Below are 27,781 nucleotides of genomic sequence, written 5' to 3' on the forward strand. Positions count from 1 at the left end.
GCATGCTTTTCGGACATGGGACCTCTGGCCAAAGAGAACGACATTGCACTTTCAAAATGGCGGATGTTGTAACCAGAAAACGTGGTTTGGACACAAATGATTCTGGCGACGAAGAAGACGATGATGAAGTAATTGGCCCTTTGCCAGCTCCGGCATCTAAACCAAAAAAGAAACGAGGTAATATTCGTATTAAATGGAACACTTGAGTCCCCTTAGAACGGATTTTGTTATAGCTCGCGAGATAACGAACAGTGGGAATTTTATGGAATGTTATTGCATGGCATGGAAGGAACAGGTCATATATGACACACAAATTACTAGCATAGCAACAGGAGTTACTTCAACCCAGCTCTAAGTACTTATATGTTAGCTGTCATCTCTTAAACTGTGCTGTGACTCACGGTCACACCTTAATCAAGAGTTAGTCTTGTGATCATGAAATTTGATACATTGGGAAGATAATTGACGTCACCTTTTGTCATTAATGTGCCAACTAGAGCCCCATTGGCTGTCGAAACAAAGGGTCTGTTCCTGTGTTTGGCACATTTGAGTTACAAAAGCAATGTTTGAAAGCAAATATCTTCCCTATAGAATCATGATAACCATTGAGCTAAACTACTAAATACGGGGCCACATTTGAACAAGTACTACTGGCGATAGAGAAAAATCTGTCATCTCTTACTTCCAGGGGTCATGGGGTTAAAAACCTCTACCTCCGCCAAAAAAACTTTGTGCCCTTTGATTACTGTATGTATTAATCCCTTGACCTCTGGGAATGAGACTTGACAGATTAAAATTACTCTGTCTAACACCGGACAATTTCACTCATCAATGGGGGACAGTTTAAAAGTAAGTGGGTTAAACATTGATTTCATCGATAAACTGCAGACAGTGGTCAACGTTGCGACCACTGAGGTCAACAATAATTTTTTGGCGACTAAAATACTTGAGCTGGCTACCAAATCTAAAAACTGTTTTTTCGCTGAAAGTCGAGCACTGGTAGAGCTATATGAAGCTAAGCCACTCAAAGATACGTGTAATTATATTACTAACCCTTTACTTGTTCTTGAAACATTGAACTTCAGTGACGACAACCCATGGAGACGCTGAACTAGCCAAAATTAATTATTGTTCCTTATTACTCGATCTTTAAACGGTGAATTTTACTGATGAGCCAGTGGTTAGGGCGCTTGCCTTGGGATCCGGGAATCTCAGGTTCAAGACACCGTCTGGCCACTGGTTGAATTTGTTCCTGGTAGTCCCTGGTTCAACTTCTCAGCTGCACTTGTAAATAGCCAACTAGCTTGCCTCCAGCCAGTTGGGACTCTTAACAGTTGTTGTTGAATGCTCTGTTCTGTCGTGATTGTGTTTTATTTGCCCTGAAAAGCCCCTATGGGGAGTGGTCAATTAAGTAGGCATGTGTACATGTGTGTGTGTGTAACTACAATACTGGGTGGAGAGCCATGGCAATACTGCAAAAAGATGTCCGTGTACTCTGTAGTTGGTCATTAATATCTGTTTGACATATTAATACAGTATCTACATGTACATGTATCTAAAATCATGGAAGGTTTCTTATTATTTTTGGCACAGAATAAAGTTGACATTTTCTTCTGGTCTTGCTCATCATAGTTTTACAGTTTGAGAAAGTTTACCTTGGAAATATTCCTTCAGCTGAATCCTATGAGAAGAGTTTTATGCACAGAGATGTTGTCACGCATATACTGGCCACTGTGTAAGTTGATAAAGTATCTTAACCTATTCATCACTGAAGCAGCCCTTAATTGACTAGTAAAATCTCCTGGTATTTAACAGAGTAAAAATTAATCTCTAACTCAAGTTAAGGGCCTACTGACGTGCTTTTTGGGGTGCGTTGCTACGGATGTACTGTAATGGTTAAAAATTAATAATTTGACAGAATTTCGCATTATTTTGGTTAGTTTCCAACTTTTGTCAAGCAATGACCCCAAAGATGACGTCAGCATGCCACGCCCATGGTCACGTGACCAATAAAAGAAAACTCTAAATTTGTCTACGTGCTACACAATTTGGGTATTATTTTAATCAGTGGTTTCATAATTTGTATTCTTTTTTGCATCCAGCCAAGCATGGTTTTCTTTTTATATTGAAAAAATTAATGTTCTTTTTAGAGAGATAAACGATATTGAAATACCCATAACATTTTCAAAAAAGATGATTTGAAAAAACCAATGTTTAGCTATAATATTCTGTATTTGGGGGTGAAACGAGCCACATCAAAAAAATCAATTCAATGTAAAGACCGCCGGAAATTTAGCTTTTTCTTAAACCAGAATTCAGTTTGTTTATGCATGCGCAGCTGATCTGAGGACAAGCGCGAGGAAGGGTGAGGAAAAACCTTCGATGCAAACAACAATTAGGAGATTGTTATCAAATTTTCCAGGCTGGTGAGTGGGTTTTCTGGTCAGCTCATGATTAATGACGTCAGTCACTGGAAGTAACATTTCACTTCCTTAGCAACGCGTGAAAAATCTGTCAGTGGGCCCTTAAAGTCTCAGGACTGAAAGGGGAAAAGCCGAAAAGGGTACCCATAGGTTCGAACCCAGTTAGAGCCTCCTTAGTTGGAGCCAAGTTGTCTTTGCTTATAAAGCTCCCTGTTGTAGCTCAATGGGTGGATCATCCGACTGGTGTTATGGAGGTTGTAGGTTCGAATCCTTCCTAGGAATCATGAGCCCAGCGGAGTGACTTCATAGCTCAGTTGGTAGACCATTGCACCAGCATCACCGAGAGGTCATGGGTTCGAACCCAGGTGGAGCCACCTGAATGTTTCAGATGTCTATAAAAAGAAGACTATAATTTCTTAATCAATTGCCTTGTTAAGTGAGAGCGTCACTTGTACCTTTCGTCTATAATCTGCACTTCAAATATATACATTTGTTTCAGTCATAGTCCGTTCATGGAAACAAATGTTGCCCAACAAATTGACCTGTTCCCAACTGTGTGGCTTCATAACTCAGTTGGTATTGAGCATTATCACAAAGGTCGTGGGTTTTAATCCCTTGGAGCGACTGTACGTACATGTACCATAATTTTTCAGGTGTCTACACTGTATAAAAAAAGACAATATTATTGCTCAATAAATTAATATTTTTTTAAGTTAAGTGCGAGGATCCGTGAGGCGGGGTGGCCTCATGGTTGGTGTGCTCGACTCCGGAGCGAATGGTCCGGGTTCGGGTCCTTGCCGCGAACATTGTGTTGTGTTCTTGGGCAAGACACTTTACTCCCACGATGCCTCTCTCCACCCAGGTGTATGAATGGGTACCGGTGAAATGCTGGGGGTAACCCTACGATGAACTGGCATCCCATCCAGGGGGAAATAGAAATACTCCTAGTCGCTTCATGCCATGGAAACCGGGATAAGCTCCGGCCTGATGGGCCACTTGGCTTGTATGCAGACTTTACCAAAGTGCCAGGATCACTTCTCCATTTCGTCTATTACCTGCACTTCAAATACTATAATAATTATTATTATAATAAATACGTGTATATGTACATTTATTTCTTCTAATAGGTGCACTGTAGTTTGAGTAACACTGATACATGTAGCTACTGCAATATATGGATTACTCTGTACAGTAAATGTACATGTGTTAGGGCAAGGGTTAAACCTTGGAAGTAATTTTTTGCTCTGATTTTCTACATAGCACAGAATTTCTTATCACTGCAAGTTGTGATGGTCACATTAAATTTTGGAAAAAGCAACACGAGGGAATTGAATTTGTCAAGCATTTCAAAGCACATCTTGGTGAGAGATGAGAGTGTATTGTTACTTAGTCTTACAGTGTTTGTAAGGATGTTTGATTAAAATGTACCGTACATGTAATACATGTATTGCCAGCAATAATTTTTACAATTATCAAATTGTGATCAATATTTGTGGTCCAGGAATGATGTCAACATGGCTGCTTGAGGTTTCTTACATGTACATGTATAATCATGTTGTGGTTGAAATAATTATAAATTATACTTGGTTTAAATGAATTGTTTATCTTCCTATTGTTCTTGGGTATAATAATGTATGTAAGACAAACCTTTTTAGAAATTACCTTTTTCGAAATTACATGTACTTTGAATTGTTAGAATAACTAAGCATTGCGTTTTCTCAGTCTTTCTTACATGTATATATACAATACACGTAGCTTAGTTTTTCCTATCACTCATTCTTGTAAAGCACTGTTGGTTAAGTAGAAAAGCAGGCCTATGTAAGAAGATTATTATTATTATTATTATTATTATTATTATTATTATTATTATTATTATTATTATTATTATTGTTATTGTTATTATGTATCGTATAAGATTTAAACAATAGGAAATAAAATTTAAACCAATGATAAAATTGAACCACAATACTTTAAAGTTTGACCTTTCGGCACTATAATTTTAGCATTCATTAATAAGATATTAATTTTTTTAATAATGTTCCTTTGAATTTGTAATTTAATAGATGAAACATCAGTGGGTAAAATTAATTTACGTGCAACTACCGCTTCTCCTTTTTAAGATACACGTAATATAAAAAAACGTAACTGATCTTTTCATTGTAAAAAAAACAGGATTGAAAGGTTAAGTTATATTCTTAAATTGCTCTGTAGGAACCATTCATTGCATTGCTGCCAGTGTTGATGGGCAAGTTATGTGTTCAACAGCAGAAGATAAATCACTCAAAGTCTTTGATGTGGTTAATTTTGGTAAGAATGTATACAGCTACAGTATCTGCAGCTTTTGGAACATACATCTAGCAAGATGTTCCTGTAAGCTAGTCAAGCATCCCCATATGCATGAATGTCTACTGTTACACTGCTTAAAACTCAGTCACGGAAAGTACATGTTACATGTATTCATTCAGTGTGATGGACAGAGTAAAAGCTTTCATGACTATTCTGGGGGTGGGGGTAGGGGTAGGGGGTGAGAGGTTAAGGGTGGTGGTAGGGGTAGGGGGTGAGGGGTTAGGGGTTAGGGGTGGGGGTAGGGATAGGGGATGAGCATTGAGGGGTAGGGGGTGAAGGGTGCCATAGCTAAAACAACCCAAACCTACAACAAAAATGTCAACCTTAGGCCTATTAGTAAGCACTATGCTTAAGATCATGTTTAGGCCTACATTGTACAAGATTAGTATGGTTAGCATTTTTGTAAAGGTCTGGGTTGTTTCAGCTATTGTACCCTTCACCCCCTACCCCCACTCCCTACCCCTCACCCCTACCCCACCCCTACCCCCACCCCCAGAATTGTCATGCTGGTAAAATCTGTGAAGTGTCCCTCCCAGGGGTCAATCGGTTAATATTGAACTGCTCCTAACCGTGTGGCTAATTCATTATAAGCTCAGCTGGTATATAGTCAGCATTGCACCAGCATCACAGAGGTCATGAGTCTGAATCCCTTTGAGGCTACCTGAATTTTCCAGATGTCTATTGAGAGACAATAATGCTCAAATTGCCCAGGTAAATACGAGAAACACTTCTACATGTACAATTTGTACATGTTCAAATGCACTTGTATCTTTCCTGTGTCTATAGCCACACTTCAAATAACAATGTTATAATTATAATTATGCATGTCTTTCATTCATTGCCCACATTCTGTTCAGAAACAATAAGAGAAAAATGACAGTACACATGTTTTCTGACAATTGCTATAATCAGAAGGGTATGACCTTGAAGCGTGTAACTTGCAACTCTTTTCCTCGGAACGAAGCTGGGGATTTTAGGCAGCAATTTTGTGCCCAGATGTGGACAAAAATAAGATTGACGCTGCACGCACGGGAAAATGCACGAGCTACGTTACATCCAAACAAGGAAACTTTTAAGCTAAAAAAACCCCAGCTCTGAACCAGAGAGTAAAACGCTTTAAGGTCACGAGCTTCTGCTATAATTTAATTTGAAATTTTTATTATTTCCTTGCTCAATTAGATATGATCAACATGTTGAGATTAGAATATGTGCCTGGGCATTGTGAATGGATATTTTCCCCTGGAGCAGCAGTAGCTGCAGTAGCGTGGTAAGTTAACGTGTACATACATGTAACTTTAACATGAGGTTTTGATTCAACACCTTACTAATAATTTTACTGGCAAATTATAATTATCGGTACGATGAAGTACAACTGTATGGGAATTAACCTTCAAGAATGAAGGGTCAAGCATAAAAAATAAACATTTTTTAAGACTTTACACAACCACATGTAGGGAAAAGACCAACACTAACCATGCCACTTGACAAGATTTCATGTGCTAAATTCTCCATTTAATTTTTTTTCTTTCATTCCAGCACAAGTTCCATACTTTAATTTACACCTAAAAAAATTATGCATAATTCATCACTGTATATTGCCACTCTTGTTAATAATTATTTCTTTAGATTTACCGGTAATAATGGTGATATACATAATAAAGTTAATTATCAAAGATAGATTTTCCTCTGCCTAACACCAGATGATTTTACTCGTCAGTGGGAGTCAGTGGGTTGACAACCTTTACATACCTCCACTCAAGAACTGACAGCGTCCGGCATTTAATCTTTCTTTTGTAGTGTTTTACAAAAATCGATTGCCAGGGATAATGTGGCTTGAAATGGCCAGGACAGTTTTTTAAGGGGAATGGAGTCTACAGCCAATGAACAAGTTACTGCCTTCTGCATACATCCAGATTCAGGGCTTCTTAGTGACCTGGCCTGGCTGTTGGTTGCTCAAAGCATGGTTATCGCTAACCAGGAAGTGCTAAATACCATGGAAACCTATAGATTTTCTACCTCTCGACCAATGGTTAGTGCTACCAAGCTTCAAGCAACCAGCCCTTTTAGTAACCTGAAGCTGTAGGATGAATTTTATTTTTTATTTTAATTAGTTTAATAGTAATTTCATTCCTTTTAGTCTCGTCTATCAATAATTGACAAGTTTTCAAAAGAGAAAGAATACAGATTTATTGGAAGAGAATTTTTATGGTTTTATGGCTGCAGCCTGCCATTCACTACATCTACATGTACAATGTAGTAATTATTTTTTATTCATGGTAACAATCAACAAAATTGCAGATCTGTTAGTACCTATAACAATATTCACTTCTGGAAACAAGTGCTGTTCCGTTGTTTAATTTGTCTGTGTTCGGCCCTTGTTCCTCAAAATCCTTTTAGTTTATACTTGTAGAGACCCCCTAATATCATGACTGCTTCAGTTAGTTACATGTAATAATTTGGTTGTATTTTTGTTGCAGCTCAGAAAAGGAGACAGGAGTGATTTACATTTATGATGGAAGAGGCACAAGCTCTCCTCTTAACACTCTTAATGTTCACACCAAACCTGTGACGTTCATAAAGGTACATTTCTGTACTTTCAGCCTTGGTCATTGTGTTGTGTTCTTGGGCAAGACACTTTACTCTGACTCACAGGGCCTCTCTCCACCCAGGTGTATAAATGGGTACCGGCGAAAATACTGGGGGTAACGCTGTAATGGACTAGCATGGATCCCATCTAGGGGGGAGTAGAAATACTCCTAGTCGCTTCATGCTGTGCAAACTGGAGATAAGCACTGGCCTGATAGTATCAGTAATAAACATTGTGTATTATACATGTATGTTGAGTACCCTGTAGAAATGAAAGGCTTGAACATTTTTTTGAACCAAAAAACAAATTACAATACATGTAAATAAACTGTCAGTACTATTTTTCAGAAGCAATTAATTATGCAGCTTTTTGTTGAATTGATACAAAGTCAGTGAAGGTACAGTACTTTCTTAAAAAAGATCACTTCGTCATGTAGTCTCTCACACTCTATGCATTGCTCCAAGAAGCTGATCATGGTATCATGGTAATTTATCATATATAAATATTAAATTTTTGTGATCAATAGATGACGCAGCTGTTGCTCTAAATAACTACAATGTACAATACTTGTAACTTTCAATTTGCCAAGAGTTCTAACTTGCTGAGTCTGGCTAATGCCATAATTAATGGATTCCTAGGAATTCCAAGCCTGCTGAGAAACTTAAGTTGTTAATTCCTAGAAATTCTCAAGAATTCCAAGCTTCTCAAGTATTGGCTTATTGCATACTGTATGTGGGAAACATTGGGAATTCTTAGGAATTTCCAAAAAAAGTGGGAATTCATTTTGCAAAGGAGAGCCGGTGGGTAACTCTGCGAGCAGTTGGTTGCTCCTACGCCTCCCGAGAGAGAAACCACTGGGAGTAACTGTTTGATTTTCCATCGAGCATGTATGAAATACGTCACATTCCATGTGATGCATTGAACATAAGTCACTACACAGCAGGCGCGCCCAAACGCAGCAGTTACTGGTACATGTACGTAAACTGGACGCACACGCAAGCGCCAATACAATTTTCGTAACTCGTTGTACTACATGTAGTTCAAATTCAATTTATTCATCCTTTGTTGCATGGCGGCTCACTCAAAGAAACCAACATTTGCTTGCAGTGGTTTCTCTCTCGGGATTAGCGTAGGAGAAACCAACTACTTGCAGCGTAGCCAGTGGGCTACTGATTACATGTAATTTTTCCTTTCACAGTACAATGCAGTTTACGATATCGCCATATCAGCTGACGAGGCAGGCATAATAGAGTATTGGAGTGGGATTAAACATGATCTCACCTTTCCCTTGAATGTTGACTTTGAGTACAAAACTGATACAGACCTCTTTGAATTTATCATGGTGAGTGAGTTTATTAATTTTGTCAATTATCCTGGCTTGCACTAATGAAAGGCGTACATGTGTACTGGTAGCTACTGTAACAGTAACTTAAAGGTGAATCGTTAAGGGGAGCAAAATTTGCATGTTACAGTTTACATGTAACATTATTATTTTCTCTTTTAATTTACATTATTTTTACTCGTAGTATATATGCATATATACATGTAATCTGACATTTCCAGATGCTTGATTTGAAATATAATACAATGTATATAGCAAACCAGGAGACATGCAATATGAACAGTTTTAATACTGTGTAAGAAAAATTTATTACATGTACAATTATTACATGTATCTCTTCACTTGTCTGCCATGTAGAAAGTGTTGAGAGATCCTAAACCCGCAGTATCCAGGACATCATTCTGGGGTCTGAGTTGAGTGGTTAATCACGATTTTACATAATACATGTATAAAATTATAGATGGAGCCAAGCTTAAAAGCAGAGCTCCTGGGTTATTCCTGGCATTTCTTAAACAATGAATTTATGGGGTAAAACAATTTTTGTTTAGCCTTGACGAAAAATGCGGGAAAAAATATTTTCCAAACTGTTTTCCGCCTGAAAACGAAAATTGTCAACAGTTAAGAGCTTTAGTTGACATGGTATGGCTGTGTAGCTGTGTCGAGCCCAGAAGTGCACGAAGAATTAAGCCTTGTTTATGTTTAGGTGTCCTGATTACAAGAAGTTAACCTGGCTTGAGCCTGCAATCCAATCAAAAACTAGTACCTGTTCATCAGTTAACTTTAAAGAAAGCTGACCTTGAAGAGCTAAAAACTTTAGCCTGCAATATGGTCACATGATACTGGTCAGCAGATACCTGGTTTTGACAGGTGTCAATTGACCACAACATTGATGTCCAATACATGTATCAAATATGTACGCTGTAAATGGCCGCCATGTTGCTTGAGCATACATGTATTGATGATGATGATGAAGATAATGATGATGATGATGATGATAATGATTATTTTTATTATTAGGATATTATTATTAGGCAAGTTTGTCGTGCATGTACGTGCCCACAAAAAAATTGAAGAAATGGCGCCATGATTAAAGGCCCACCTTCGACTGACATGCTTTTCGACTGTTTGTTTTTGTTATGGAAATTCACATTGCTTATCGTAGTGATCTAATTGGATGAATCTCAGATTCGGGTGGAATTTTCATATATGAAAATTGTTCCGTGAAACGCAACACCTGTCGGTTGAAGGTGGGCCTTTAAGTTGCTCAGGTTAATATCCACTGGCAACTCTGTAAAACCTATGATCTAGAATGTGCAGATAAGTGGTATGAGCGTTATGATTGTACATATAGCCCACAAAAGGTGTCTGAAAATGAGAAACTGGAAGTCCAAGGTTTGAGACGTAAAGATCCGAACAAATACATGTAAGATCATGGAGTACTCCAGTCTAGACCAGACATAGTACATAGTACATGTATATTTTAAGAAGGAGGGTAGATTATAGGCATAAATATCAGTCCCTTTTGACAACCGTGTTGTTGACAAAGAAAAAGAAAATGTGGACAAAATTAATATCAGGATCTGAAATGGGAATTTAAGATTGGAGCTGCAGTGAGGTGATGGTGATTCCCACAGTATTATTGGTGCTTTGGGTACGATCTCAAAGAATCTCAACCATTAGCTAATTACGACAAGCTGTAATCTAAAGACTGGAACCTTCCAAAAGGTCTGCCTCCTGGGAACGGCTAGGATTTTGAGATATGCCCTGAACGTCTAAGGTTACAGGTTGCAACTTGATGCTCCTTTGAATGTTACCAGCTTCTGAAGATCAGCTTTATAGCTGTGAGAGGACTTAAGTAATAATAACCTTTAGTTTTTAACTTTAAAATCCAAGTAAAGCTGTTTCTCCACTCCTCGTATTTATAGCACAGTGGGTCTTTCCTATAATGTTTAAATAAAGATTTGTAATTAATTTTGGTTTCAGTGCAAGACTTTTCCAATTTCCTTGACGTTTTCACAAGATGGGAAACTTTTTGTCACATTGGCAACAGACAGAAAGGTTTGTTATCTCTGTGATTTGATTGCATGCATTATTTTTTTACCATCTAAAGTTATTCCTTGGTGGGATGGAAGGTTCCGTTTCGGAGATGCCTTTTCAAAAACAAACTAAACTGGTCGTTTTCCCGGGTACATGTCCTTCATGGAGATCCCCTGTTTTTTACTTTTAATTTAAAATTTCCTGTTTTTTGCTTTGCTTAATGTAGGTCAGAGTATTTAGATTTCTGACTGGAAAGAAGACAAGAGTGTTTGATGAGTCACTGCAAGTGTTTAGTGAGATGCAACAGGTATCTAAATACAATCACTGGCTGCACTGCAGTACACAAAAATATGAATGCACTTGCATTAAATGGGAGGCGTGGTGTGCTCGACTCCGGATCGAGTGGTCCGGGTTTGGGTCCTGGCCGGGGACATTGTGTTGTGTTCTTGGGCAAGACACTTTACTCTCATGGTGCCTCTCTCCACCCAGGTGCATAAATGGGTACTGGCGAATTTAATGTTGGGGGTAACCCCTGCGATGGACTAGCATCCCATCCAGGGGGGAGTTGAAATACTCCTAGTCGCTTTATGCTACGGAAACCGGAGATAGATGCCGGCCTGATGGGCCTTCTGGCTCGTAAGCAGAGACTTTACCTTTTTCACTCATGGTTAGAGTGCTCGACTCTGGATCGAGTGGTCCGGGTTCGGGTCCTGGCCGGGAACATTGTGTTGTGTTCTTGGGCAAGACACTTTACTCTCATGGTGCCTCTCTCCACCCAGGTGCATAAATGGGTACCGGCGAATTTAATGTTGGGGGTAACCCCTGCGATGGACTAGCATCCATCCAGGGGGGAGTTGAAATACTCCTAGTCGCTTTATGCTACGGAAACCGGAGATAGATGCCGGCCTGATGGGCCTTCTGGCTCGTAAGCAGAGACTTTACCTTTTTCACTCATGGTTAGAGTGCTCGACTCTGGATCGAGTGGTCCGGGTTCGGGTACTGGCCGGGAACATTGTGTTGTGTTCTTGGGCAAGACACTTTACTCTCACGGTGCCTTCTCCACCCAGGTGTATAAATGAGTACCGGCGAAATGCTGGGGTAACCCTGCGATGAACTAGCATCCCATCCAGGAGGGAGGGGGGGGGATAGAAATACTCCTAGTCGCTTCATGCTAATGAAACCTGAGATAAGTGCCGGCCTGATGGGCCTTCTGGCTCGTAAGCAGAGACTTTTAAACAGCTTCCCCAAGGGGTGCCACATAGCCAAGTAAAATGGTGACAAAGGGTGAAACTGCTAAGTGCTAAATAACCTTACATTTGTGGCCTACATTTTAGCAAAAACAACAACTGCCAGATATGGAGTTTGGAAGACGCATGGCGACAGAAAGAGATTTGGAAAAGACTGACACCTTAAGGTTCTCCAATGTAGGTAATAAACTGCTCCTTTTGTGATAAAAACATCATTTTATTTTATCTGATTGAATCACAATCACAATCTCACGCCGATTTAATAAATCCCTTTCAAAAGAAAAACCTATTTTAAGCTCATCAACACGACAACAACAAAAGCCTTTCTATTAATCACGTCACTGTAATAGCAGAAACCCATAAGGGTTGAAACATGTAACGCGCGTTCACAGCTTCCGAATATTCAGTACGAACTGATTGGTTGAATGTTTCAGTGCTAAGTACCATATTTTGAAACCCCAAATATGGTACTTAGCAAATTGAATATTGTGTATTTCCCAATACACAAGGGGCCGTTACACGTTTCAACCCTTATGGGTTTCTGGTAATAGTTAGGTAACTTACCGTATTTTCTCGAGTAAACGCCCCCGGCGTTAAAAATCGGCAGTTTTGACGCTTTTTTTCGAGGCTGGCGTTTAATCGGGGTTCGGCGTTTATAAAAAAAATGCGATTTTCAGCCATTTTTTCAGGTTGATTTTCAGGTTTGTCAATGCGGGACGATTTTTCCCTGGATTACCCGAAGTTGCAGTATTATGGTACTGTACATACGGCACGTGTACATGAACCATGTTGCAATCAAAAATTTGTTTCACTAACAAACAGCACGTAAACGATATATGAATGATGTAGGAGCAAGTAAATGATATGAGTACAGCCAGAGACAAAATAGAAGACTTCATTACAAACGCAAATAACTTTCACAGCACGATCAAATTTACGGCTGAAATATCAGAAACAGAAATTGCATTCTTGGACACAAAAGTGTACAAAGGCGACAGATTTAACAAGGAGTCTATCTTTGACGTGCAAACACCATAGAAAAAGAGAGAGAGACCTTGCAATACACAAAGTTTTATTCGTGATTCGTGTCATCCACCAGGCGTTACCAGAGGATTCATAAAAGGGCAAACACTACGGCTTCTACGAACAAATTCTTCTCACATTACGTTTGAAGAAAACGTGAAAAACTTCAAGCTACGCCTTAAAAACAGGATATCCAGAGAACACGGTGGAAAGCGAGAAAGATCATTAAAAAATACAAATAACGAACGATGCACGTAGTACAATACTGTACTGCCTTTTCTCACACTATGCCACCCAGTCCTTCCTAATTTGAAGAATGTACTTATGGGGAAATGGCACTTGGTTCAAAACCAACCACACTTAAGGCAAATATTTATTAAAGGAGCCCACCCTACTATCACATCGCAAGGGAAAATTCCCAAAAGATGTCCTGGTCCGAGCTAAACTCTGAAGACACACGATCATTTGCAGACAGCAGGAGTCGCGTAGGCCCGTCAACCTTTTTTTAACGCGTTTATTAAAATACCAAAACAGCATACTGTACTTGGTATGTCGTAACAGTGCCATTCAAGAGATTACCATTTACTTGTAACCGTTCCTCGACCCCGAATAAACGCCAGGACCTCGATCAAATGCCCCAGGCTTTAATTTTAAAATCGGCAGTTTTGACCCGGCGTTTAATCGAAAAAATACGGTAAAATGGTTTAAGAAATTCATCTTTGGAGTTGAATGTCACATTTTCATTTTCACAATTTCGATATCGCTTTTAAAATTCACATTTTTCGAACCTCTCTTGTTTTGTTTTGTTTTATTTTTTTACTCTCTTACATGTACGTTTTGGGCAAAGTTCTAACTAGTTCTAATGATCCAATAATTTTTGTCCAAACGCTCTCGTGGTCCTTTTTAATGCATCTAACGTTCTGCCCTAACGCCCTGCAGGGCCGGGACAGGGGTAGCTGGAAGCCCGGTTAGCGCTAACCATTGGTTTTAGAAGGATCAAAACCCATAGGTTAGCGCTAACCATGCTTCCTTCGAGCAACCCAGGCCTGGCTTTAATGTAAAACGCTCAAACGTTTCGATCTGACGTTTTGCGGTTCAAACACTTAATTTTTTTGCCGGTGCTAACGCTTCTATTCTTTAACGTGAAGTATGAGATCTTCCCTCGTGTTAGACCCTTGGTTTAAAAACGTGGCCCTCGTTGCATAATGTTCCCTCTTTCTCTCTTTCCTTTATTTTAATGTTGACTCAAACGCTCTAAACTATTGCTATTCTCAAAAACGAACAAGCAGTGCATTTGATGTGATGAACAAGATGTGGTGTTTATTAAGCTTGCTCTTAATGACATAGTGACGTGTGTGCGCCTACGTTGTCGCCGGTCAAAACCGCAAATTTGGTGGTTTCACTTTGCTTTTACGCTGAGTACCGCGAAGTTATTTGCTAAAATGCGTCCCGCACGTTCAGCATGATTATTTTGTCGCGCTGTCGTCGTTTTTGAAACTCCCTAAAGCCGCGGCTACACAAGGGATTTTTTCCTCATGCTGGTGATACGATTTTTTCAAACTTTGTCGCGTCGCCAGCGCGAGATGAAAATTGCACGTGTAGCCACCCTTGAACTGGCGACGCGAAGGGTGAAAAATCGCAAGAAAAAAGTCGCCAGAGTTGAAACTTTCGCGAGAAAATCGCAGAGATAGTTGCCCGTGTAGCCACCCTGCAACTTTTTGCCCGCGCTTGCGACGCGACTAAAGACTATTTAGCCAATGAAATTAAAGTAGGAATGTCTGTTTATAGTGCCAAGGTCTCTTGAAGTATGCGCTTCGCGCGTCCTTCAATTTGTCGCCAAAATTTGTCACAAGTGTAGCCACCCTGGCGCGCAGGCGACGCGACAAAATCTGAAAAAAATCGTATCACCGGCGCGAGACAAAAATCGCTCGACGTGTAGCCGCGGCTTAAAGACGAAAATAATCATGCTGCACGTGCGGCACGGATTTTTGTACATTTCTTTGCCGTACTCTGCAACACAACAAAGTTAAAAAAAAAAAAAAAAAAAAAGAGTTTCGGCGACAACATGACCATTCTCATTTTGATTACACGTGACGTCGCGGCGGCCATTTTGGTGGAACGAACAATACGCTACATTTTTCTATTGTTTTGGCACCAACATGGCCGTCTTATCACGTGAGTGCAATCAAAGAATACAATAGTGTATCCCTTTATTTATTTTCAATCATTATTTCAAAACCTCTATTAACATCCGAGTTATACAACCCATATTGTACAACATGAACGATATGGAAATATCGAAATACATAAAAAGGCGTAAAGTTGAATTTTGAAGTGACGTATTTGTTGCCCCAGCCGCCTATTTCGTTTTGAAGTAAAGCTCTTCAGAAAGGGCAAGTCTTGGTCTTCTAAGTTAACGTTGGTAGATGACTGATATTGTTTGTCTTTGGACTCTCTATCAAGTGTTTGATGAAAGTGGACATTTTCTACTGTATGCCACAATGCTGGGAATAAAAGGTGTGTGATTTTGGTTATTTTCTCAGGTGCAGTCGCATTTGTTGACTTCGCGAAGTTCCTTGTTTGTCTGTGTAGCCTGAAGTGCGGGCGTCTTATTACTAAGCGCGAGTAGGATCTCGTTGAGCACCCATCTGTCTTCCACCTTTTCAATAGGCCTTTTTCGCATTCTCGTCACCAGAGCCTCGGGTCGACCAAAGGCTCTGGGAAACTCTATTTAGGAGAGCATGCGCCGTAGGGATCTTATGGCCAAAAATTGGCTATTTGAACCTTACGGCGCCTGCTCACTCCTCATGCTAACATGAATGCACCAATTAGAGACGCTTTTGATTGTTCTTCACGAAAATCAATGAGAAGAGGAGAGCTCTTCTCTCCCACAGTCAAGAGAAGAGCTCTGGGATCGAGATTGGCCTTTTTCGAATTATTCATTCATTCCAACGTGTTTCTATTGTTTCTGTCCTCACTGCCTCACTGTGATTAAGCTGAATATTTGATATTTCGAAAATGGCCGATTGCATCTCTCTTCAACCTTTCGTTGCTTGAACAATTTAAGATAGCGGGCAAGCATTTCGTGAAGGAGCATACTGAGCGAAGAATACTCCTGCATTGCAGGCTGATGTCCGTTGAGTTACGCGCTTTTGTAGTTAATCTTGTTTTGTCACGCAATCGAGAGAAACGGCCAAGGGAGGTATAGACCACTTTACTCCTTTACATTCTTTTGTATTTATGTTAATGAGGACTACTGCTTTCATTTTGAAAAAAAATGTTATTTTGAAATTTGCTCGTCGAAGCGAGGCTAGAAATGCTTATTAGCATTAAAAAAGAAGAATATTTTATTTAGCCGCCATATGGGAGAAGTCTCTCCCTACTTTCCCTAGTAAAGTGAAGTGAAGTGAAGCTGTTAGTCTCTCCCCTTCGGGGCTTTTCAAGACTAATTGACAATGCTTTTTGTGGGGGACTTTGGCCAGACTGCTTGTTACGCAGTTTACAATAATGTTATTTAGGAAGTGAAAGATGCCCCCGACCAGATTAGGTCAGACCACAACACCGGGGACAACGTCCCCTACTCTGTTCGAGAAGTGAGTGGGTTCTTTAACGTCCCATACAATTTGATTTCCAACAAGGGCTATGAGACGGGACCTCTGGTTTACAGTCCTTATCTTAGAAGACTTGAAAGTCTCACCATTTGCGGGTGTAATACAAAGGCAACACTTTCCCCGTAGTTATTTAAAACCCTGAGTGTTGGTCCGGCCGGAGTCGAACTCTCGACCTCCCGCATGGCAGGCAGATGCCCAACCATTTGAGCCACCGGTGCGCGGTGTCTCAGTCTCTCTCGAGTCTCTCTCGGCCTTTTGTCACGATTGCGTGATAAAAGGCGATTGACTAGGAAACGCGCTTTTCGCGTCTCACTGAGACAAGTGCCTACATATATTTGCAAGGTTCCGACTGAGTTGTCATGTGAACTTTTGTGCCCCCGACAACCTCGTCCTCAGGGTCCTCTCGGCTTTCAATAATGTGGCTCTTAAGGACAAACAGGCATATTTGAAAGTCGAGAAGACCCTGGAGACGAGGTTGGGATGTTGAATGCAGCGTAACCTCTTCCCCTTCTCCCCCCCCCCCCCCTCCCCCCAAAAAAGAAAATATTTGACGCGCCAAATCCCATGCTAATTTAAAGAGAGTGCGGAGGGAATCAGTATGTGAATCAGACACTTGTGGTCTATGTAGCTTGGTAATCAAAATTACTTTTTTTTGTTTTTCTAGTTATAAATCTTCACACAAATAGATGTGTGAGAACAATTGGCAAGGTAAGAGGACACGTTGACTTTTCCATGTTGATAACAACATTTTAATACAAAATATAAGGGTCGCTTACCTCATCTTATAATCTAAGTACTCCATTGCCCGCTTTCGTAAATAAATCAACATGTCAATCTACCCCTATAAAGGGCTGTAAACGATGTTTCATTTCCTGACTTTCAACAGCGCTCGTAGAACAATCCACTCATTTTCTTCACTCACACAACACCTTTCCCCAAATTTTCGTATGTCTACTTGTCAAACAAATGTTCAGTCTGACGTTCCATACGTATTAATTATACATTTCGGAAAAGTCAAGGAATGAAGTGTGACCAGTCATACATACATACATATTCTTTATTTCACCTCGAAGATTCAGAGTAGCTGATATAAGCTTATGCCTTCGAGACCACAATGCAACTAAATACGACACTCGCACAATAAAATGCTAAAATTAAAAATATGCTAAACAGTATATATTATAAAACCAAATTGCAACGCTATCAAAATGGGTCATAGTTTAGTATTCTACGCTTAAAATCCATAAAACTAGATGTTCTAAGCGAATTGGGAAGAGAGTTCCATAATTTAGTAGCTAAATATGAAAACGAATGCAGGCCGTAAGTTCTTGTTTTTGGATTAGGAAGAGCCAGGATATAATTGCCACGTAAACTATAGCTTGTAGAGCGCAGAGTAAACATATTACTTAAATATCCAGGATAGTTACTGAAAAACAGACTCATATATAGTATAACTAAGAAATTTTGAGGGCGTCATACAGAGGTTTAGAATTGCTTTTATCCAATGAAGTGCCGTAAGGTGAGTTATAGTCCTTTAGTATGAATCTAAGAATGCGCTTGTTAAGACAGTCCATTTTTTTAGTTTGACGAGCACCACAAAAATGCAAGACCGACAAGCAATAATTGAAGTGTGGCAAGATAAACGTCTTATACAATCTAAGGAGGGCGTTCCTCGAAATTAGCTTACGAAATATACGCAAATACGGCTAAGATTACAATAAATGTATGGGATTTTGGCCGACTTTGGACCGCGGTAGCGCCGTTCCAAAGAGGCGGATTTCCACAGTGAAAGTATCTTTTAAAAGACATTTTTTATACTGATATTATTTTCATGAAATATAAAGAACAGATTCAGGCTACAACAACCATAAACGAATTAAGATTTCATACAAACCCTTCTTATCCAACTCATGCGAATTTGCCACGAAATTAGAAGCCACATGAGAAGATTTATAATTGGAATTTACGAAAGTCGTACCTTCCATAATGGCCTTATTTTCTGTTAAATGAATGATATCAATAAAGCTATTTAAAGCAGTGGCAAAAGTTGGTAATCCGTCTCTTTTTAGTGGCGCTACAGCAGTTCCAAGTCGGTCAAAATCCCATTCATTTACTGCAATTTTAGCCATGCTTGCCCTCCCAGCCAAGATGGCGTCAAAAACCGTGGACCCAGCGCAAGAAGACTAGACACCTAAACGCTGATTTTCTTTTCATTCAATTACCCTGCTTCATTGTCATGACCTCTCTTTTCATTTGATTTGTTTTTACTTGGCATTTGCATCTGTTTTAGATGGAGAATGTGCGATTTGTGCAATTAGCTCTTCATCAAGGCAAGGCAAACAAGGCTAAAGCCGCAGTCACAATGGTACGTTGCTCTAAAAGGACACCAGACTCCTTGAATGCAGTATAAAATAAACAGTTCTTTCATCGCATCTGATGTCAAGGCAGCCGTGTTGGTGGAAAGAACAATAGCGAAAAAGTCTTTTGGGAATTTAACTGTATTGCTATGCAGAACTTGAGCTACAATTTTCTATTGTTTGGCACCACAATGGCTGTCTTATCACGTGAGTGCAATCAAAGTATAAAGGGATTTGATATATAGATAGTAATTCCATAAATCCTCAGTTGAGCCCCCGGTGGGGTTCAGTGGAGCCCCCGGTGGGGTTCAGTGTCCCATGAGCGTTTGAAAACTATAGTTTATGGAAAATTTGGGGGGGGGGGGGGGAACAAACAAAGTGTATTATGGGGCTTTCGAAAATAGAAAACGGGAGATTCGTTTTAAGCCGTGTTCAAAATATTGTGCACACTAGATCCGATATGCTCGAGGCTTTTATGTCTCGATTGCAACTGCAGTGTGCTAAATCTAAGGCTCTTGCTGAATATTGTCCTCGAAATCACATTATTTGGTGGACAAAGTTTGCAGCCAATATATACTTTGTGTAATGTTGGATATCCTGATATCAATAGACCAATGTGCATCCCTCCCAGTAGCGCAAATCGATAAGAAATCGGTCCGAATTTGTAGCGCTTGTGGCAGTAAAATAACTCGTAAACTCTCTTACTCAGTCGCGCGGTCGCCTCTCTGAGTATATAAATAAAGATCAATTATAGAATTAAAAAGCTAGTTAATGAAAATGTCCATATTGAAAGCTGAACTTAATCGTAAATTGGCCTCTTGGAAAAGGAGACTCGTCCACTCATCCCCAATTCTGGCGAATTGAAGAGAGCTTGCATGTTTTAATATATCTACGTATTTGTTTTATATGTATGTATCTTGCTCTGTTCTCTTTTTCACGATTTGTAAAATCTTTGTTTGTTTGTTTGTTTGTTTGCTTGAATAAATATTAATTTAAATGAAAAACAAACAAAAGAACAAAAAGAAAATGACTCGAACACTGTACCAGGTGTAATCGTTCATTGCAAGCGCCTTTCGTTTTTGTTTTGTCTTTTTACCGTTTTATGTTCAAACAACCTCTTTTAATAAATAATTGTATGTAGTAATACGGTGTAAAATCAACTTACACAGGAAATGGAAGCATCCGACAACCCTTCCCTTCAAAGTGGTGAACCTGACCCAATGTTGTTCTGCACAGCGTCAAAGAAAAACAGGTTTTACGTGTTTTCGACACGACAGCCTGATTTAAGGTAGGTTGCAGTCCTCCCACAAGCATATAGTGGTGAATAGACCTTTTGGCAGATACGGCGGCCATTTTTATTTCTATTGTTTCAAATAGCTATTATGGGATGCCCAAGGAGCAAATACATATTAATTTGCCCCCTGAGCATCCCATAATTTCGAAACAATAGAGCGATTTCACGTGACTCACGGCGGCCGTGTTGGTGTAGCTAACAAATCCTCCGGTAATTGAGTTCTATAATCATGCAAACGTTTTCTTTTGTTTCGGTGAAAAAACAAGGTTACTACTGATCACGTGAGTGAAAACACTTCATAGACATGAAAATGGCCGCCGCATCTGCAGAAAGGTCTATTAAGAGGGCTGTGTCGCAAAATTTTGCCAAATTCAGCGACCGGGAACTGGCAACCAAATCGCCCAAAACGTGAAAAACTAAATACTTAAAACATTGAAGGAAAGTTTGATCAAAGCAGCCAATACAAATTGAGGCAGGGATGGGCAAAATTTGTCACGAAGCTTTGATTTCTGTTATTTGAAACAGGGGTGGATCTAGGGGGAGGGTGCAGGAGGTGCACACCTTCACCCCCCCCCCCCTCCCACCCCTCCTAAGAAACATCCTGGATCCGCCCCAGTGAAAAGCCATGTCTGTGTTAACGTTAATTTGCATACCTAGAAGGGCGAGGAATTGGTAAAACTACACAAAATTAACTGCACTGCCGTGACACAGTCCCTTTAAGCTCATTAAGCGCTTTGTAATTGACCAATAATTTTAGCGCCACTTTCCTCGCCAACCCAAACCAACTCTTACCCAACTCTGGATGATTCGCGCGCAATTTCCCGCGCTTTTGTGACAGCTGCATGTGTTTGCATGATGATTGGTTCATTGATTATCTGTGGTTGTTGTTATTTGCCAATTTTGTTTTTCATTTGAAAACCGTTCAAATTTGTCACACTTGTAATTTTATGGCTAGCCTTGTAGATTAATGGATTCAACTCTTCAATTTCGTTTTAATTTATCTTCACTTAAGTGGCGACAGTGATCGTGATGTCTTCAATGAAAAGCCGTCCAGAGAGGAAATCCTTGCGGCTACTCAAGTGAGTGTGTATGGTGTATTTGAGCTTATGTGGTGCTCTTGCGAGCTGTTAAAGTTATCAGTTTAGGTGGATCAGGAACCCATAGCTGGGAGTCTGCAGCCAGGAGTCGATGTAACATGTTTTCACAGGTCAAGCTATTTTTAGACGAGTTCTTTAATAAGATTTGGTGTGCACGAGTGACCATTCTCAATTCAGTTGGGATTAATTTCTCATGCAAGTGTTGTGATTTGCTGGAAAGCTTTGGTTTCGCGGGAAAATCGATCTAAAAATAACCCGTTCTGTAAAAACGCCGTTCCACACCGTGACATACAATGAAGCTGTTCGTTCCTTTAGGAGTAGTTCATGTACTCCTAGTTGATAAGGTAAATCCTTAGGATAGCAAAGGATAATTCTTAAGCGATTAGATGAGGCATCACAAGCAAGCATTACTTATATTCTTGTGTGGGACTTGTGGCGTTGCAGCCAGCATCGATTCATCTGCCTGTACACCACAATAGACAGAGTATTTTGTAGAGTAGGATTGGATGAAATGGAAAAGGAAGATGGGAAAGGAATAGTAGAAAATAGAATAGAATGCGATGGATTGATAAAGAATGGACGAGAATAGAATGAATTTAAGAACCTGTTAGCCTAAAATTTGTCAGGTAGAGCTTCTATAGACAAAATTTGAAACGGGTTCTTATTTTCTAAATTCTAAAAAAATGTGCTCTTTGGCAAATAAGATCAATTGACATTTAGAGTTCTCTGCAAACGTCCTCTTCGTATGAAGAGCATTACTTTAGGCTAGAGCTGATAATGACATGTGATCATTCGATTTTACTTATGACTTTTATGTGAATTTTGTAATTCTGTATTGAAATTTTATTCAAATTTTATACAAGGGATAGGGATAAACTGGATGCTGCATTGGATTTGTTGATGAAGACCATCGCCAACCAGAATACGCTATATTCCAAAATGGCCGCCATTTTAGTATTCTTTTGTTTCCATGCAAATTGGCTCTTTTGGCCTCGCTTTCAAACGTAAAATTCAAAAGAATATTTAACCTTGAACGAGGCCATAAGGGCCAATTTGCATGGAAACAAAAGAAAACTAAAATGGCGGCCATTTTGGAATAAGGTGTATAGGAGACAAAGACCGAATACCACTAAATTCTGCTATCTACAATATATCTACAATATGTTTTTCTGTTAGGTACCATTTATGTAACAGCCTGTTTAGGGTAAATTTTCAAATGGAAGGTTCGTGCTCGCGGGGTTTTACTGTACATTCCGGTTACTTGAAATTAGGGAGAGTGTTTAAGTGATGTATGCTTTCTTCGTCTTATAGGGAGGTGAGGGAGCGAAGAAACTTCCCGAAGAGGCTGTTATCCACACAACAATGGGTGACATCGTGATAAAATTGTTCCCGAAGGAGTAAGTTGGAACAACTTTCTCAATACCACTTAGAGTTTATTTGCAATGTTTCGAAAGCCTCGCTTTCCAATCTGATGCCGAAAAAAGTCACATTTGCCTTCTAACTGGTTAATTAGAAGAAGCAGGGATGGCGCAGTGGTGAGAGCACTTGCCTCCCGCCAATGTTGCCCGGGTTCGATTCCCAGACTCGGTGTTATATGTGGGTTGTTGGTTCTCTACCGTGCATCGAGAGGTTTTTTTCTGGGTACTCCGGTTTTCCCTTCTCCTAAAACACTAATGTTTGATTTGATTTACGAGTTGAATTAGTGCCCCAGGGCTAGAAGACTTGACACTTAATGATAAAGTTTAGTATTATTATAGAAGGGACGGAATATGAACGTCTTGGGACGGTTATTTATACCTCGTTCGACAACAATCACTACAGGTCTAGAATTCTAAGAAATTAGTTTCCTCGAGATAAGTGCCCTTCTTCTCTAGTTTATTTTTCTTGACACTGTTTTGGAGAATAAACAGCGCACCGGTGGCTCAGTTGGTTGAGTACCGGGATGCCATACGGGAAGTCGTGAGTTCGACTCCGGCCGGACCATCACTCGGGGTTTTTAAATAACTGAGGAGAAAGTGCTGCCTTTGTAATGTCATCCGCAAATTGTTAGACCGGTTTGACTCTCGAGTCTTCTTGGTTAAGGGCGATAAACCAAATGCCCCGTCTCATTGACAACCCCTCAATGTTCAAAACCCTGTGGCACGTAAAAGAACCCTCACACCATTTGCAAAGAGCATTGCATGGAGTTCCCGGTGTCGTGGTCTGTCCTCTGTAGTGTATCATGGTTGAGAGGGTAATCAAGGTACTCTAAAATCCGAGGATAAATTAAGAGATGATGATGATGACGACGACGACGATGTTGATGACGATGATGATGATGTTAACACTGGTGATGATGACGACGATGATGATGATGATGTTAACAGTGTGATGATGATGATGATGATAATGACGATGATGATGATGATGATGATGACGATAATGATGATGATGATGATGATGACGATGATGTTAACAGTGGTGATAATGATGACGATAACGATGATGATGATGGTGATGATGTTAACAGTGATGATGATGATGATGATGATGATGATGACGATGACGATGACGATGACGATGATGTTAACAGTGGTGATAATGATGACGATGACGATGATGACGTTGACGATAATGATGATGATGATGATTATGACGATGTTAACAGTGGTGATGATGATGGTGACGATGATGATGAAGATGGTGTTAACAATGATCATGATGATGATGACGATGTTGATGACGATGACGACGACGACGATGATGGTGATGATGTTAACGATGATGATGATGATGATGATGTTGTTGTTTATGACGATGATGATGACGACGATGCTGATGATGATGATGACGATGATAAAGATGATGATGATTAACCAATGGATTTGGAAGGCGTTTTGAAGCGCCGGCTGAACTCTGTTTTAATCACCGGCCTTAACGGTTCTTTTTTCCACAGGTGTCCCAGAACAGTGGAGAACTTCTCCACACACGGTGCGAATGGCTACTATAACACACACATATTCCATCGAGTCATTCATCAATTTATGATCCAAACAGGAGACCCTCTTGGTAAGCTGGCATGCGTGAATGAAATTGATGTTGATTTGTTCTATGCAAGGACACTTTGAAAATTCATCTCAAATTCCTTAGGTTCCTTCCTTTTACTTCAGGTAAGTTCAATGTCATATATTTTCACGAATTCCAGTTGGTCTGGGATTATCAACTTCGTTGATATGGTAAATAAATTGACCACCTTTAAGAAATTCGAAAACTGACCTTTCGAGCGTTGGCCCCTCGTCACAGCGAATTGGTTGACAATTTACCTTATCAACTCAGTTGATAAACCCATTTGTGTATTTTCCTAGAGTAACATTTCACAATTTTCTCTGCTTTTTCTAGGGGATGGTACTGGTGGTGAATCCATCTGGGGTGGAGAGTTTGAAGACGAGTTTCACCGGAACTTGAGGCACGACCGACCTTACACAGTCAGTATGGCGAACGCGGGACCGAACACGAACGGCTCGCAGTTTTTCATTACAGTAGTACCAACGGTAGGTTAGCTGTCATGGCCGAGAAATCTAAGCTTGAAACATGCAGGTTGTTCAAGTAATTATATGCACTGCACACTGATTTTAATAGGCCTTTTTCGATATATTAAAATTCAGCTTGATAGTGAGGCAGTGTGAACAAAGGCAATGGAAAGTGGATGATTTGTAAATATTTTTCACATTCATTCCAACGTGTTTCTGTTTTTTTGTCCTCACTGCCTCACTATCAAGATGAATATTTGATATTTGGAAAATGGGCAATTGGTGTCACGAAGTCTTCCCTATGAGTTGCCACAGGCACTAAGGTAGAAAGCCGGGTGATTTTCTTTTTATTCGTGCTTTTTTTTTTTTCATTGTACTCACGAATCTGCGATGTTTTATTTATATTCCCGTATCCCGTAGGAAGAGTGTTATTTCTCCCGACCCGCGATTCGAACTCGGTTTCTCTCGCGTGAAGATCACACACCTTGCTCGTGCGTCGCGTAGACAATCAGTGAATGTGCATGATGTTTATGGTGTATTTATTCAACAACCCTCGTGTCTAGGTATACCGACCATCGCCAAAAAGAGTCTGTTGGTTTGCCTTGTTGTTCTAAATGAATCGTAAATGCTAAGACTTGAAGGGACACTTCGTGTTGGATATGAAAGTCGAATGTGCATCAAATTACTTGCGCCATTCCTTCAAAACACTTGTGAGCTTTTAATGATTTGCTTTGTTTCTGTTTTTTTGCCCCTAGCCATGGCTGGACAATAAGCACACGGTGTTTGGTCGTGTTGTGAAAGGAATGGATGTGGTACAGATAATTAGCAACGTTAAAACAAATCCTAAAGATGACAAACCGTACGAGGATATCAAGATTATAAACATTTCACTCAAAGTTCTGTAACTGGTCCTGCAGTCGCAGATTATCTGCAAGGGAAACTCTTCACTTCACGTTCAAAATCTAAGTCCACTACAATGTGTGCGTCAGAAGAAAGGAGTTTAAGGAATGGGGTTTGAATGCCAGGGAGCTGACACGATGAGACAAACGGAAAATTACCAGGGAACAATTGTACATACGTGCTACCTTGAGAGTTTTGAATTTGAACTTAATGGCGAAAAATGAAATATTGTCGCAGTGGGTGTTAGGAATCCCAGGGGAAGAACTTTTGAGCGAACCCTGGCTAGAATTCTTTGCAAAGTGAGCTCGAAGGCTTGCGGTTGGAAACTTGTACTTTACAATTGCCACTGGCAGTTTTATCACCAAGATATTGTTTCATAGTATTTTATTTCATTTTAAGAAGACTGTATAGAGTATTAAGTCGGTATCATTTGTTCAATAATCTGTGCAACTATTTCAAGGAAAGCCAGTGTCTCTTTGAGTGAGAGTTTGATTGGTCACCATGGTAGGATAGCTTTTTTAACAGTTTTGCTTTCCCTCCTCATCAACGAACGAAAATTTAGCTATTTGCAACCAGCGAGAGCTTTCTTTTTCCTTTTTTGCTTGTAAAGGAATGCTGTTGCATAAGAAAAACTTTTTTAAGGAGACGGTTTCCTGTTTTTCGCGATTCAATCTTGTAGATAATCATGAACATGGTTAAACCTCGTGTTGATGGTTTTCATCTGACGTCACCGCGGCCATATTGGTGTACAGAACACTGCAGTAAAATGTCTTTTGGGAATTTGACTCTATTGTTATGCAAAACTTGTGGGTTCAAACCCCGACGAAGTTCTGAATTTTTCAGGCTTCTCTGCGCAATTGCTAAAATTGCGTTCATAACTGCCAGGATCATAGCGGCACTTGGTTTCATATCCGCAGTTCAATATATGATCCATATCATACATCCATTTCGTTCATTAAAGCATCTTTACTCAGTGATGTCGAGGTGTTCCCCAGATGGAAATTTGTGACTGGGAGCGAAAGTTCCAAGCATCCAACCGTTCAGAATTTATAAAGATAGACAGGGTTATGACCAGAATGGATACTCCAAAATAAGGTGAGACACTTCGTGACACATATGTATATACAAAATCTAAGTCGACCACAATAGCGATGTTTCTCGTGACGTCATCCATTCTTATTAATATGCCAACCAGATCCTAATTGTCTGTTGAAACAATGACTTCTTTTGTTCTGTGGTTGGTAGATTTGAATATCAAAACAAATGTGACGTCAATGTTTGTAAGCAGGTGTAACATTTGATGACGTTTACATGGCACTACCTGACAATCTCAGTGTTAACCCGCTTTGGCAGATAAACAACACTCTGTTTAGGCAGAGAATAACTGCTGGGTTTGGCACTGCTCTCTAGTGATTAGGTCTAAGCGCTGACTCGAAATGGTTAGCTTTCATAAAATGTTCTGTTGACACCATATTTAAACTCAGTACAACTTTAGAAAGATTGTTTGGTAATTTATATACACAAAAGTAAGTGTCTCACCTTATTTTGGAGTATCCATTCTAGTCACAACTCTTTTCACAGTTATGTGCTAAGTTACTTTGGTCTTTAAATGCAAGTGAGGCTGTAGTCGACCTTGGTATGATACAGATGTCCTTGCTTTTCCTTTGTTCATGTTAGTCTCATGCTAAATTAACTAGTTGGAATTTACATCAGAAAAGCAGTGAGAAGGTCAACTCCAACCTCACTTTCATTCATAGGCCAGGTAACTAAGCACAACTGTAAAATTTCTTGAATAGACCATTTTACAGTTGTGTGCTTAGTTACCTGGCCTATGAATGAAAATGTGGCTATAGTTGATGGCATTTTGATAGAGACCTCACTGCTTTTCTTATGTAAATTCCAACTAATTAGCACGAGAACAACATCAGTAACATAAGAAAAGCAAGGAGGTCCGTCATGACAAGTGCCACTCCAGCCTCACTTTCATTTAAAGGCCGGGTAACTAAGC

General features: G+C 39.9%; 1 protein-coding gene across 1 annotated transcript; it reads left to right on the forward strand.

The window, feature by feature from the left end:
• Positions 1–23: 23 nt before the first annotated feature.
• Positions 24–26,553, forward strand: LOC137974277 (peptidylprolyl isomerase domain and WD repeat-containing protein 1-like). The gene is made up of 19 exons (XM_068821150.1): positions 24–177; positions 1,633–1,735; positions 3,684–3,784; positions 4,635–4,730; positions 5,949–6,036; positions 7,247–7,349; positions 8,555–8,698; positions 10,682–10,756; positions 10,962–11,042; positions 12,070–12,163; positions 15,469–15,522; positions 17,281–17,324; positions 18,907–18,981; positions 20,143–20,261; positions 21,280–21,346; positions 22,676–22,761; positions 24,300–24,412; positions 24,743–24,894; positions 25,629–26,553. Exons 1-19 carry the CDS (start codon positions 57–59, stop codon positions 25,776–25,778), a joined length of 1,866 nt encoding a protein of 621 aa, XP_068677251.1. The 5' UTR covers positions 24–56; the 3' UTR covers positions 25,779–26,553.
• Positions 26,554–27,781: the final 1,228 nt, after the last annotated feature.

Source organism: Montipora foliosa, chromosome 10 (assembly GCF_036669935.1).
Source record: "Montipora foliosa isolate CH-2021 chromosome 10, ASM3666993v2, whole genome shotgun sequence".
NCBI classification, from domain to species: Eukaryota; Metazoa; Cnidaria; class Anthozoa; order Scleractinia; family Acroporidae; genus Montipora; species Montipora foliosa.

What these genes read in the sequence shown, in the direction of transcription:
- LOC137974277 (XM_068821150.1), top strand. Translation starts at nt 57, where the DNA reads ATGGCGGATGTTGTAACCAGAAAACGTGGTTTGGACACAAATGATTCT. An exon ending in GCAGTAGCTGCAGTAGCGTG is followed by an intron (nt 6,037 to 7,246) that starts GTAAGTTAACGT and finishes TTTTTGTTGCAG; the next exon opens with CTCAGAAAAGGAGACAGGAG. An exon ending in CATTGGCAACAGACAGAAAG is followed by an intron (nt 10,757 to 10,961) that starts GTTTGTTATCTC and finishes TGCTTAATGTAG; the next exon opens with GTCAGAGTATTTAGATTTCT.